The 13,936-nt window shown below is 34.4% G+C and overlaps 1 protein-coding gene across 3 annotated transcripts in view; it reads right to left on the bottom strand.

Moving 5' to 3' along the window:
* MYSM1 (Myb like, SWIRM and MPN domains 1) overlaps positions 1-13,936 on the bottom strand; it is a 37,686-nt gene that overhangs the window by 15,983 nt on the left and 7,767 nt on the right. For all 3 annotated transcript variants that reach the window (XM_060624374.2, XM_060624376.2, XM_060624377.2), the window contains exons 4-10: positions 13,480-13,557; positions 13,364-13,387; positions 12,182-12,260; positions 8,933-9,031; positions 6,374-7,146; positions 2,195-2,325; positions 987-1,090 (exon numbers count right to left, since the gene is read on the bottom strand). In XM_060624374.2, the coding sequence (XP_060480357.1) occupies positions 987-1,090; positions 2,195-2,325; positions 6,374-7,146; positions 8,933-9,031; positions 12,182-12,260; positions 13,364-13,387; positions 13,480-13,557 (1,288 nt within the window). The remainder of the gene's footprint in view (positions 1-986; positions 1,091-2,194; positions 2,326-6,373; positions 7,147-8,932; positions 9,032-12,181; positions 12,261-13,363; positions 13,388-13,479; positions 13,558-13,936) is intronic.

The following is a 13,936-nucleotide window of genomic DNA, read 5'->3' as shown; positions in this document are numbered from 1 at the left end:
CAATAAAAACCATAAAACATTATGAAATTAGTTGACAAGATTACTAATATCTAGTTTTATAAATCCCAATACTGAAGCCTTTAAAACAGACTGCTCAAGGGCGCCTGGGTGGCAGGGTCAGTTAAGAGTCCAACTATTGATTTCGGCTCAAGTCATGATCTCATAGTTGTGAGACTGAGCCCCATGTCAGGCTCTGTGCTGGGCGTGGTGGAGGCTCCTTAAGATTCTCTCTCTCCCTCCCTCAGTTCTTCCCAGCTTGCACTCTCTCCCTCTCAAAACAAAAAAACAAACAAACAAACAAACAAAAAAGACTGGCTCAGAGGCCAGTGTTTGAGTGGCACCTTTTCCAGCAACTGTATCTAAATACATCCTTTCTTATAAAAGTAAATCTAGGTAGGCAGAAATGGTTAACAGCCTAAATACGCTAAGAAAAATGTCCACTCTATTATCTATACGTTTCTTCATTTACCTCACCTATTACCAATCTACTTTATTAGTAAAACCAACGAGATCACACTATGACTCTGCCTTTTAAGAGACTTGTAGATCACTCACCTTTAAAATAAGATTCACAAATTGTAAGATACTGTAAAACTCCCTAACTTCAAGAATTAAAAAAGAAAGGCTACAATAGTTTAGATAGCTATTCCAAGAAGCTGAATCTTCACCTAAGACTTTTTAGCTAAACAAAGTAACTGAAAGAAAAAGGAGCTTAGCTGTATGGCTGTAAAAGACACACTAGACTTAGAAACCGGAACCAAGAATTCTAAGGCCACGCGAGCAAAGTACGACGCTTCTGTGTCAAGTCTGCCAGCGAATTACGAGGTGCTTTTGGTTTTTGCCTTATAAACATGACACTGAAGAGAAACCAGAAAAGTAAATGGCTAAGGTGACATACAAGAGAAAACACGTTCTTCCACTCACTGTCCATGTGTTTAACAGGTGGCTAGAAGGGGGCACACCTTAGATGACAGGTGAACACTTACCATAGACTGCAGACGCTGTGCAAGCTGGTATGCTTCCGCCGCATCTTTTCGGTCCCTGGCTCGTGCTTTGTCAACTGGTTGTGGCCTGTTGTACACAGCCTGTTCTATTGGAATTCGGGAAAAATAAAACAGTCTATTATTTTCTGAAACTCATTCGTTCAATAGGAAGGCACACCTATACTGACTGGAAGTTGTAAGCCAATTTCTAAGTTTTGTTATACCTAAGCTTCTATCTTAATTCTGCAATTACTTGGCAGTCTCACGTAAAACTAATAACACTCTTAAGGAAATCTCAGTAAAATGGGATATTCAGGAGATGGGTAATTTAATTTCTAATTAAACGACTGCTAAGCTCACTTTGCTGAATTCAGAGGTCTAACACAGAAAACGTGATTTCATTTTTTTTTAGTGGCTGTGGAAGCTGCGAACCCTTAGTTTTCCTGAGCAGCCAGTCCCAAGATACAGTGCCTGGGGAAACACAGACACCGAAATGAAAAACAGACCACAGGGCAGACTGTAAATTCTCTCTACAAGATAAATAAATAATCTCTGATAGGAGATTTTCTGGTTAGCTGTCTTCTCAAAGACAGAACATATTCTTCTGAAACCATGGGTTACAAAGTTCTAATTACCTATCTAATTACCTTATCACAACTATGGTTATTAACTTTCTTCAAAATGTTTGTGTCAAGTTAATTCAATAAAAGTGAAAAATACATTCAAAATCATGCATATTTGAGAAAAACTAGGGTGAAAGAAACTTTCTTCCGTGAAAAATATTTTGGCACCTTTATTACATTTAAGTGTAGAGGCTCATAAATTATTTCCTTTACTTAAACACTGCTAGACAGTATTTCTAGCATTAATACAGATTTTGCATATTGAATGGGCTACTATCAGACTTTTCTTAAAATGACGTTACTTGTACTTGACAAAGAGCTTCATTGTTAAATTATTTCTCCCACTTAGAGAATATTTTTCCTTTTCATACCACCAATTTTCACTGTAGGTTACAGGAAAATGTAGCTTAATCAACAGAAATCTGTTTTACAAAAAAACTTAGTAATACAGTTATTCCATATTATAGCATCTTTCTGAACTCTGCATCTATACTAAATCTGCTTGAATTCTAACCATCAAGGAAGTTAACGGGTGCTCTAAGGATAAAAAATGTTGAGTAAAAGATGTTGTTGGGTTTTTATTTTTACCACATCCAAAATTGATTGCTCCTATCAACTCGAGGTATGTATGAATCCGTCCAATACAATTAACATCCCCACAGTTCTTCAGGCCAGGACGTACTGAGGTCTTATTTAAGTATTTCGGTTTGCATATCTCCCTAATTAAGAGATGGAAGTACAGTTATTTTGGATAAATAAAAACATGAAAAAAGATTTCTGGGGAAAACTTTTAATATTTGAAATATCTTAAAAATTTACCCCCTCTCCATCTGTAAACGTGTAGTAAAAACAATGCTAATACATAATACCCAACTGTACTTTTTCCTGAAATTACCTTTAAATGATACAATAACTTACAAGTATAATGTGATTTTTATTAACTATTATTTTTTTCCCATATGAAATGCCATAGATTCCAGTTATCCCAGGATTTTAAAGTTAGAGGTTTTGTCAACAGATCCAAATTCAAGCTTCAAGAATAAAAAGGGCACTCTGACAACATATCTAAAGTATTTGGTATTAAACTTTTCTAATTTTTAATATATTACTAAGGTTCGTCCACTTGCACTTTGCTGGGCAGTATCTTTTAATTATAAGCTACCTTATAAATGCTTGAAAGTTTTATACCGGTTTTTAATCATTAGGCCAATAAATAAGAGTAAGCACTCTCAGTGGAAAACAGAAATATTAATATTATAGAGGATTTCCAAGAAATCAAGAAATGCCCAAAGACTATGAAAAAAATACAAGGTTTACATAATACAGTTCATATTTACTGAATGTACTTATTGTACCATGGCAGATAGAGTTTAAGAGTAGTGGAGAACTTAATAATAGCAGCAAACAGTTCCCAAGTGCTTATGCCAGTACTAACAGTTACACAACCTTAATCCTCACAACAGTTCTACAAAGTAGATTTTATTATTCTTATTTTAGAGATAAGGAAGCAAAAAGTCAAAGGAATTAAAGTACTTATTTGAGGAAGTTAAAGTCAAGATCTACATACAGACATTATAGACCAAGTATTCAGACATATCATGTAACAGGATTTCTTATTGAATCTTTATTTTATTCCACAAATATTTACTTTGCATCCTACATACCGGGCACTGTCTAGGCACTAAGGATACAGACATGAATATAAAGCTCCCGACCTTACATGCTAATGGGAGGATATATATAGGGGCGCCTGGGTGGCTCAGTCAGTGAGGTATCTGACTTTGGCTCAGCTCGTGACCTCATGGGTCATGAGGTCAAGCCCCATGTAGGGCTCTGTGCTGACAGCTCAGAGCCTGGAGCCTGCTTCAGATTCTGTGTCTTCCTCTCTCTCTCTGTCCCTCCTCTGCTCTCTTTCTCTCTCTCAAAAATAAAATTTAAAAAAAATTTAATGGGAGAATATATATGCTAATATATATTACATATTAATATATTGCTTGTAATCTTATATTAATATATAATTAATTATATATATAGCAGTAAGTGCTAGGAAGAAACAGTAAGAAGGATAAAGGGATAGAGAGACAAACAGGCACAGACTACTTCAGAGAGGGTGTTTAGGGAAGGCCTGCCTAAGCAGAAACCAAATTTAAAATCATACATTCTACAGACATTCAGTGAGGGCAAGAAGTAATTTGTGATACAGCAGGGTATCAGAAATGCCATTGAAAAGATGAGATTGCAGTGTTTTCACTTCAGTGTGAAAGCAAAGGAAACAAATTGCACAAATGAAGGCAAGAAAACAGGAATGAGCACGGTGTAACAAGCTACCAAAAATCTGTAGCAATCTAAAAACAGTATTGATTTAATTAAAGACTGCCCAAATCGAAAGACTTTAAACAAAGCTCAGCACTAGTTTGGTGCTGAACAAACGGTAAGGCCTCTAAAGATCCCTGTTAGTGATTCATCATGCCAACTTTTCCCCTTAACAAAGAGTGCCTTTTATATTTGCTTAGAACAAGCACTGCCCTAAGCACTAGAGGTGTAACAATGAACACAACAGACAAAAATCTGTCCATATGAAGTCTGTATTATCATGGGGAGGGAGAGGGAAGGAAGAGAAGACAATACAGAAATAAAAACGTCGTATCTTCAGTAGTAGTAAGTTCTATGAAGATAAATAGAATACAAACTAAGAGAGTGAGAGGCAGATGTGAGCTATTTTAGATAGGGTGGTCAGTGAAGTCCTCTAATTTCCCTGGAGCAGACCTGAGGGGACAACGATGCATGGTTCACCAAGATCTAGAAAGGCAGCATGGGGGAAGCATTCAGGGCAGACTGAAAAAGTCTGAGTCAAGGACCTGAGATGAAGTGTGAAAATTACAAGTCAAGACTGCAGACCCTGAAGTCACCTTCACCTAATGTGACCTGGAACAAGTTCCTTTTCCTCTCTGAGACTCATTTTTCTCATCTGTAGAATGAGGACAAGTTTGTCAGAACTGGAGATGACTTAAATACATTTAAATGCATTCGGGAGGCATTCAATAACAGTGTTAACTATCTTAAAACATTCCCATAAACAGGGGGTCAGTTGCATGTGTTTTTATGGAAAAGATCCTTTAGCTACAAACAAATCAGGTCTTTTCTTTTAAAACTTTAACTCTTCTATTTTTTTTTTTTTAACACCACCTCCAGTCCCCTCTTCTATTTCCGAAGAGAATAGTTTGGAGTTCCTGTTCAAAACACTTCTTTCTCCTTTCACACTGTTCTGTTAAATCCAATACTCAAACAACATTTAACTGGTGTTATGACTAAGGCAAATGTCATTAGGAAACTACTGCCATATAATTTATACTATCTACATAAGTTATTCTGCCTTATTGAGAATTCAAAATTCAAACAAATGAAATCTGATTAAAGTACCATTAAGTCACTCACTGGATGATTCACACAGGTAAAAAAATTTTTTGAGTTATTATTTTGAAGTCCTTCCATTTTGGCCATTCATCCTCTTATTTCCCAAAACAAAATTAGATCTAATCTGACTGGTCTTTTTCAATAGTGTCAATCAGGCAATGTGAAATAATGGAGGAAATGACTGACAGAGTTAGGACCTGCTCACAGGTCCTCTTTCTGTCAGTGGCTGGTTATATAATTAAAGGCAGGCCCCTAGACCTCTCCTGACCTTAGAATCTCCCAAACACAGAAAATACCACCTGCCTATTTTACAGGACTGTTGTGAGGAATCAAACAACATAGAAAAGCTTTCTGTAAACCATTAAGTACTATGCGAATAGCAGCTGTTCCTTGTATTTATTCTGTCCTTTGAGACCACCTTGCCCAGAAATTTTACTTTTAGCCATCTCAACCATCAGCAAGACAACCACGAGTCAAGAACAAAAATCTTTCTTTTCTGACAAAGCTATTTTAAAAATTAGTCAAATTAATATTGTGTGAGTACTGAAGGTTACAGACAGAATACACATGATTATTTGTTTTCCTTTGGTAATCTTCCGAGGTTATGGCAGAAGTCCTCTGTAAAGATGGCTCTATGCAATTCAGTGTCTCCAGAAGCAGTAACAACAATTATGAATGTCTGGTAATGTCTTAATTAAACTATCACGAAAAATTCAATTTGCAGAGCACTTAGGCTAATAAGGTGGGAAGTTTTTTGGTTTGTGCCCCACCCAACACTAAATAATTCAAATAAAAGGTATTGACAATTCAAAAGATGAACTTTATCTATCAGAAAATTCCTGTATCCTAATGAAGCTAGATGAAGGGATTACTTTCACATTATGTTACAAGTTCAAAGCTGAAAGCATTTATAGCAATTAAGGAAAAGGTTTCTGTAATCTAGCCACATTTAATGACACTATCCTTTTGTTACCAAATTTTCTCTTTGTACTTACAAGTACATGATAAACTAGGAAAGACATTCTCCTTTTCAAGTTTTTTTCTTTCTGTATCTTCCTAACACTGTCCTAAGAAACTGCTTCTTAAAGCAAATTATCCCTTTTTTCCAGGACCAAATACCCTTAATGAACAGACAGATGGGATGAAATAGCTATAGATGACAATATGTACCAAAGCTTTCAAAGAAAACTTCCTTATGAGAAATTTGAAGTCTTGCCTATTGAAATATATTCATATGTTCAAGCTCTCTGCATCACTCGCAATGTAAATGACTAAAACCTCAATAGGCCTCATTAAAATACCCTAGAGTATCAGAAGTTTTAAAATGGTATCTAAAATAGAATTCTTCCTTACCACTGATCCAAAATGTAATTCCTAATTTTCAAATAGCGTTCTGGTGTTTTAGCTTGGCGCCCCTCAAAAAACTCAGGAATTGCTTGTTTTTCTTCTTCTTGAATGGTATTTCTATCTATTTCCACTTCTTGTTCTGGTGGCTTAAGCTCTTCTTCCTCGTGGCTCTCCCCCTCCATTTGGCAGGAAGAATGAAAAAGCATTTCTTCATCACTCAGATCTTCCCGAACTTCACACAGCTCTGGAGAAGGCAGCTGCCTGGCATCGTCTATTACTCCATTTCCATCATGTTTTTCACAGCTTTTCACCAGTTTATTACATTTCTGATCATTTAATTCAACTGATTTTTTGTCACTAGTGCTCTGTTTTTCAGTCCAAAATGTAATTCCTGAGCTTGAAAGTACTTCCATTTCACCCTGCTTTGTATTCTCAAAATATTCCTTGGAAGATTTAGATATGGAATCTTCCTGGTTGTAAGAAGCAATAAATTCTCCTTGACTGGTTTCATGACTTTTACTATTAGGAATGTTTAATAAGACATCACTGCCAGGAATTTTGGGAGGAGCTTGAGAAGTCACCTCATCTGCCTCATCTGTAATGTCTACTTCTTCATCATCAGATAACTTTTCAATTTTTATAGCATTCAAGTTGGGATCAGCATGTCCCCTTAAACCTGATGGCGTCCAGGCCTTTGTGCCTTCATCTTCATTTTTAATCTGAAGACCACTGCTGCTCTTCTGATGTGGTGTTCCCTTCTCTGGACCATCTAATTTTACCTTATTAAAAATCAAGATAAAACCCCCATATTAACATTTAAAAATTTAACCACTGGTACATATATGATAAATACAATTATTAAACCGAGTACATGTCAATGGCATACCTTTATTGTGCTTTTCTTCTAAGGACTGATTCACAACTGCACTTTAAATGTAAAATATCATCATTTCAAATTTCCATAAATATATTTGACTCATTTATGGTCTGGTGATTTTATTAATCAAATAATCATGACCTATGTATAACTACACTTGTTTTTCCATTTTAAGTTTAAAACAGGAATCTGGTGTAGATCAACCAGAGAATGAATAAAAACAAAAAACAAAAAAAACTGTCATACAAAGGGATTCTTTAAGATATTAAAATATTTTTAATGGCTTAATTCTTAGAATGTCAGATACTTCCACTGATCATTTTTTATAAAGCTAAACAGCTCATTATTTAAAGGAATCTATGTCACATATCTTTATTTAGTAAATTGAAGGTAAATACAGCGATAATAGAAACAACTATTTTTCAAAGGTTCATTTAACAGAGTTCCAGCGTTATACAGCTTATAATTTAAAGCATGAAATTATCTTCCATATCTGCTATTATAGACATAAATATCTAGTCAAGGAAAAGAAAACAATTGTCAATGAATATAAAGGATTTAAAATAAAATCTTTACATAAATGGTTTTTGAAAAATCTTGTACATGACTGACATTCCCAAGGATGACAGCTCCTAAAAAAGAGCTTATTCTGATTCTGTATCACAATAGAACCCCAGGATCCAGTACTTGAGGTTAACTGGCTTACTGTGTAAAGAACAAAAGGGTAGGAGGAGAGAAAAACAGATGTGGACATATAGCCTGGAATAGCTTTTAACAATCTTGCTATTTACTCGAAGTCTCCTGTTTTTACCCTAAAAATTCAGATAAAATTTTATATTTCATAACATATTAATGTCTCTTTTAACATCACAGTGTATCCTTTCACCCCAAATCTTTGAGAAAGATTAACACTGTAAGATGTTGTGCATGTTTGAGTCTGAGAAGCATGGAAGTGCGAATAACCAAGTTAATCTTTAGTCTCTTCCATAATACCTTGGCCATGGTGGGCTGCCCTGTAAATGTTTTTGTTTGGTTAAAGACGGAGCACATGACTGATGTATAATGAATCCATTCCATTACCTACTTCCTATGCTCAAATGACACTAAGAGAAATCTTGTATACAGGGTAAAACCTATTATTTGCATTAAATGAAAACAGCCAAGTATCACTTAAGACCCTTTCAAATTCTGTATAATTGTGTTCCCAGAACTCAAGCAGAAAACATATTACAATTTTCTAAACATCAAAACTACATGGTTAAATATAGCATAGATTACTTGAAAGGATAAAGCACTAGACCATACCACTGCAACTTACTGAAGTTCTCAGATAATTTTACATAAAAATTATAAAAGTTTCACTGCTATTAAACAGATTTTAGCATCATGTTAACATTTATGGCCCCTAAGCTCTAATCATTCTTAAAAGCTACAATGCAGCCAATCTTTAAGAAGAAAAGGTATTTTCCAGGAAACAATGACTTCCAATAGCAATACTCAAAAAACTAAAGATATGCTTTCAGATTTTAGAAGATAAACATGTGTTAAGTACTTTATGAATAAAAAATACTTTTATTACAAAAACTTCTTCAGACATTGACTTTAATGCCTCAATTAAAAAGTTACTTTTGCTTACTAATTTTTATTGCAATTATTATTACTGACTGGGATATTTATATCCTGCTTACCTTATTTTTAAAGTACTGCCTGGCATAACTCTTAACTTGTAAAACAGTGCGACTTCCAATTAGCTTTGCAATTTTGGTCCACCTTCGGCCAAATTTAGCCTATATTATCAAAATGGAAAAGAAATTGATTTTGATTAACTTAATATTCCAAGCAACTGTCACATTAAGAAAAACCTAAAAGAACAACCCATCTTTATTTTCTAAAGCACACAATGAAGTCTCATATATAGCTAAGATTCTTAAACTCATTAGAATCTAGACTTCTGAAAACTGACCAAAATGATTTAAAATTAGTTTTTACAGCTTTCGAAAGGAAGATGCACCACTTATATATTCTTAACACTATGTATTCATATTGCACATCATGAGGTTCCCAATCTAAAAAACAAATGCCTCAAAAAAGGGAGGTTACATTTCCCATTTATAGAATCAACTGATTATATTCTGACACTGATTTCAAAATATCTTTTTTTTTTTTTAAACCCAGATCCATGGGTTACAATACCCATTACCTATCCCATAGTACTTTTACTCTACATGGCATGGCAGTAAACTGACTTACAAGACTGAATCACAAATGATAGGACCTGCAACCAACAGCTTCCTGTAGCCCTGTACTGTTTAAGGCTGTGTGCCTGGGAGCAATGAAGCTGTGATGGGAAAAAAAATGAGACCCAGGGGGGAGATCTGGAGGTTTCTGAAGTACAGAAAGGAATGCAATAAATTTTTTTTAAACTAGATTTGGTGTTCTAACTTTTAAGTTTATTTTGAGAGAGGCAGAGACAGTGCAAGTGGGGGTAGGGGCAGAGAGAGAGGGAGAATCCCAAGCAGGCTCTGTGCTAATAGCCTGTGGGGCTTGAACTCATGAACTGTGTGAGATCATGACCTGAGCCGAAACCAAAAGTCAGATGCTTAACCGACTGAGCCACCCAGATGCCCCTGGGAATGCAGTACAATTTTAAAGCTAAAAGGAATTTTTACGTGTCAACTCTATTACTTGACGTATAAATCTTCACAGTAGTTCTACAACTCAGGTAAGCTGATCTCAGGGCCAGATTTATAGGTCACGTTATGACATTTACAGGTCATGAGTTACAGTGGCAAATCATCTTCAAGACCTGACCCAAATAATAAATTAATTATATACTTATTTCTGATATTCATGAGAAAATCTGACACATGAACATTTCTTAAAACTGAAAGTACTTTGGGGTGCCTGGTGGCCTGGTCAGTTACGATTCTGACTCTTGATTTCAGTTCAGGTCATGATCTCAGGTTCATGAGTTCGAGTCCCACATCGGGCTCCGTGCTGACAGTGCAAAGCCTGCTTAAGATTCTCTCTCCCTCTCTCTGCCCCGCCCTCCCTAAAATAAATAAATAAACTTAAGAAAAAACCAAACTCAACGTACTTCTAGGATAATTCTTAGTAAGTATAAATTAAATAATTAACAACTATCTTAAATAATTTTTCTCCTAACACCTAGCTGAGGGCAACTTACTGCAAAATTAGTTATATTTATTGTGGGATGAAGGCAAATGAATAACTTCGTAGCATGGAACACTTCTAGAGGCAGCAAAGATCTGGACAATTGGGGCTGTAGGAGCTTAGGCATTATGAAAACTGGAGATGGTACACTAACAAGGGGAACAAAGAAAAAACTCACCAATTTCAAAATAGAGAAGAAAGAGAGCTTTATGCCCAAAAAAGGGAAAGAAAAATCTTCCTTCATCATTCAGTACCACACAATTCCCTTCCCTAAAGCCTGAGAGAATTCAGTGTATAAACAAACTATATCAACAGGTTAAAAAGGCTGGGAATACAACCAATAGTTCCATGTAGTTTTGTGGGAAAACATTCTAAGTTTAAAATATGTTTATGTATACAAGTAGATATCTATCTATCTATCTATCTATCTATCTATATAAATAAATACATATTTGCTTATATAGGGACAAAATATCTCTGGAAGCATACACAAAGAACAGATGACAATGGTTGCCTCCGGCAATGAGAACTAAAGGCAGAGACAGGAGTGATAGGGGGACTTAACACCCTGTAACTTTAGATACCCTTTGAATTTTGAGCCATGCAGATGAAGCCACTATCATTACCACCAGTGTCAACAATAATCTAAAAATTTACAACCCATTATTGGGTGTGTATATGTGTGCATGCATACACACACACACACACACACATACACAGTCTTCAGTAAGGGGCAAAACACCAAAGCAATCAGCAATCTTAAATAAGTGACTAGTCAATTAAAGTTCAGTTATAAAAATGATAATCATGCAACAGAATGAAATACCAATATAAAAAACATCAACAGTACAGGATAAAAACCTCAGGAGGAGATAAAACCTTCAAGATAGTTTATTTATTTATACAAAGACATCACAGAATATATAGATGTCATGGTGATAACTGTAAAAATATAAATACATTTTATTTCCCTCATCTGCAGAAATGTTAACAATGACATTTCAATTTGCATTCATAAGTCCCACATAAATATTACATAAATATCCTATATATAAGTATATATCATTTCAAAATTAGCATCATATGGGGTAACATGTACCTTAAAGAAAAAGATACAACCTACACTTAATAGAAAAAAATTTCCAAATATTTTCTTAAAAGTTTCTTCATGTTAGTAGGAGAATTTTCAGAATTAGAAACTGGCGTACTTTTTTTTTTTCTATTATGTAACCTGTGGACATTTAAATCTCAGTGAAACATTCATGCAAAAGAAGTATTTCTGGTCTTCCACTACATCCACTAAAAAAATATTCGGACTGTGTGCACAATGCCAAATATCTGAATAAAAAAGAACTCAGCTCATTATGCAGACCGTTCCAAAAATACAAGTTTTTTTGTTTTTCTGGGCTTTTTTCCCCCCAAGAGAAAACATCAGATAAGTATTTTCTTCCTTTTAATCTAGGTAGTTGGTGTTATGTATACAGAGAGAGCTCAGTTTCCTGGGTTTTACTAATACCAAAAAAGAGTGGGGGGAGGATGAAAACTATCTAAAATATTGATCCAAATCTATTTTAATATTTTAGTAATCTAGACACGAGTTAAAAGGAATTCTCTCATGCTATACTATCAACATCGCCACTACAGAAAGACTCAAGATGTGATCATTAAAAAGAAATCTCTGGTCTCTACAAATTAACCTTATAATTCTATTAATATTGGCTTCTAGAATTATTTTACTATAAATTAAAAATTGCACTATTTACCAGCCCTTGTTCAAACAGCTCTTTTTCTTCTATCGTCCACTTTACTGAGTAACTGGCTGGTTTTGTAGGAGAGTGTGCCCTGAAGGGAAAAAAAGGAATTGCAAAAAAAAAGTCTGAAATGGAACATTCCATATTTATGCAGCTAAAGGTTACACAGATAGCCATAGGCTAAATTCAATACTGTGTCTAAGAGTTAAAAAGAAGAAGAAAAAGAAGGCTGCAGCCTCTACCTGGGGGCAGATTTACCCTGTCTTGTATACTTCTCTAGCCCAGGATGATAGGAGCCTCAAAAGACATAATCCTTGGGTCTGAGTGAAGATAACACTAAAAGACATCAAAGGAAGTCAATGTGGTAGCCATCAGGCTTCCTTACACTGGACACAAAGCAGCAGACGTTAATAAATTTCCAAATCCCAAAAGGTATATGAGTGTTTAAATTGGCTCCAGAAATATTATCTCTTTGATTCTTTCATGTAAATCTATGTAAATATCAAGCAAGAAAAGAAGAAACTGTGGCATTACGTTTATTACTTCTGAAACACAGTCCCTTAAGAAATTAAAAATAAAATAGTGATGAAGCTCATTAATTTAATTCAAGCAAACCATTAATCTTTATTATTTTTCTTTGTTATTTATTCAGCGAAATACAAAAGCCAAAGTCTGTTCAGTGCTCAAACCTTTGGCAATTGTAAATCTACCCTTTGTAAGTCTACCCTTTGAGGGACCACAAACGTGAAAGGTTATAAACAATAAATAACATCAAATTTCCTTCAATTATAGGGAAAGAATATTTATAAAATATTAATACTTAATTTCTCTAGATAATTTTTGAAGGCCACAAATTCAAATTAAATTTTTGTTTGAAATGAGTGAAAATTAACTGACAGGACAATAGAAATCAAGCCAATTCCTAACACATTAGCAGCTTTAAAACATTTACCCACATATCCCTAGGAAAACATCTTTTCCATAACCTAATGGAATTGCTTATGCAGGACCATAATAGAAATTCTGACATATAAATAATATCATAAAACTATCTTGTGGCATTCCAACATCTGTATAAGAAATTTTGATTTTATATTTTTGTACAACCCAAGGTTAAGAGTTTTTCCACAGGCCAACTATAATTTTTATTTAATTCTCCTATAATTTTAGAATATAAGACATATAAGTACATACATGATTTTTGCTGTTTTCTGTAGACTGCACCACATGAAAAAGAAAATAAGGGAGCTTAGGAACACATTTTTAAAAATACAGTTCATACTGTTAAGAGTATTAAAAATTAATTTTACCTCTTCATGTATTTTTTATCACTTTCCTTTTGATCAAGCCAGAAATTTTCTGGAAGTGACTTTTTAGATAAGTAATACCTGTGTAATTATTAAAGAAACTTTTTAAACAATAATAATATCATGTAATTTTTAGGTGACTTATATTAAGTAGGCACTCATTATCATGAAAATCACACTTGAACCTTAGCTAAACTAGTTCTTCTTAAAACCTTTCCAGGTCTGCAAAAATTATGATGAAAATATACCTCACAAGGCTGTTATATGGATTAAATATTACATGTGAAATCAAACATAGCACCTGCACAAAATGTGTGCTACAAAAATATTAGCTTCTCCTATATTCCCTATTAGATAGAAGTGGCTAAGAGAAGAATGTAGCCTTAAATGTTTCATTTAAATAATTTTTTCTTAAAACATATGGGAAATGTAATAGATGAATTTGATTGGTTGTCCAGGA

The sequence above is a fragment of the Panthera onca genome, chromosome C1, assembly GCF_046562875.1.
Source record: "Panthera onca isolate mPanOnc1 chromosome C1, mPanOnc1 haplotype 2, whole genome shotgun sequence".
Taxonomy (NCBI): domain Eukaryota; kingdom Metazoa; phylum Chordata; class Mammalia; order Carnivora; family Felidae; genus Panthera; species Panthera onca.
This window is presented reverse-complemented; position numbering and strand designations above follow the sequence as displayed.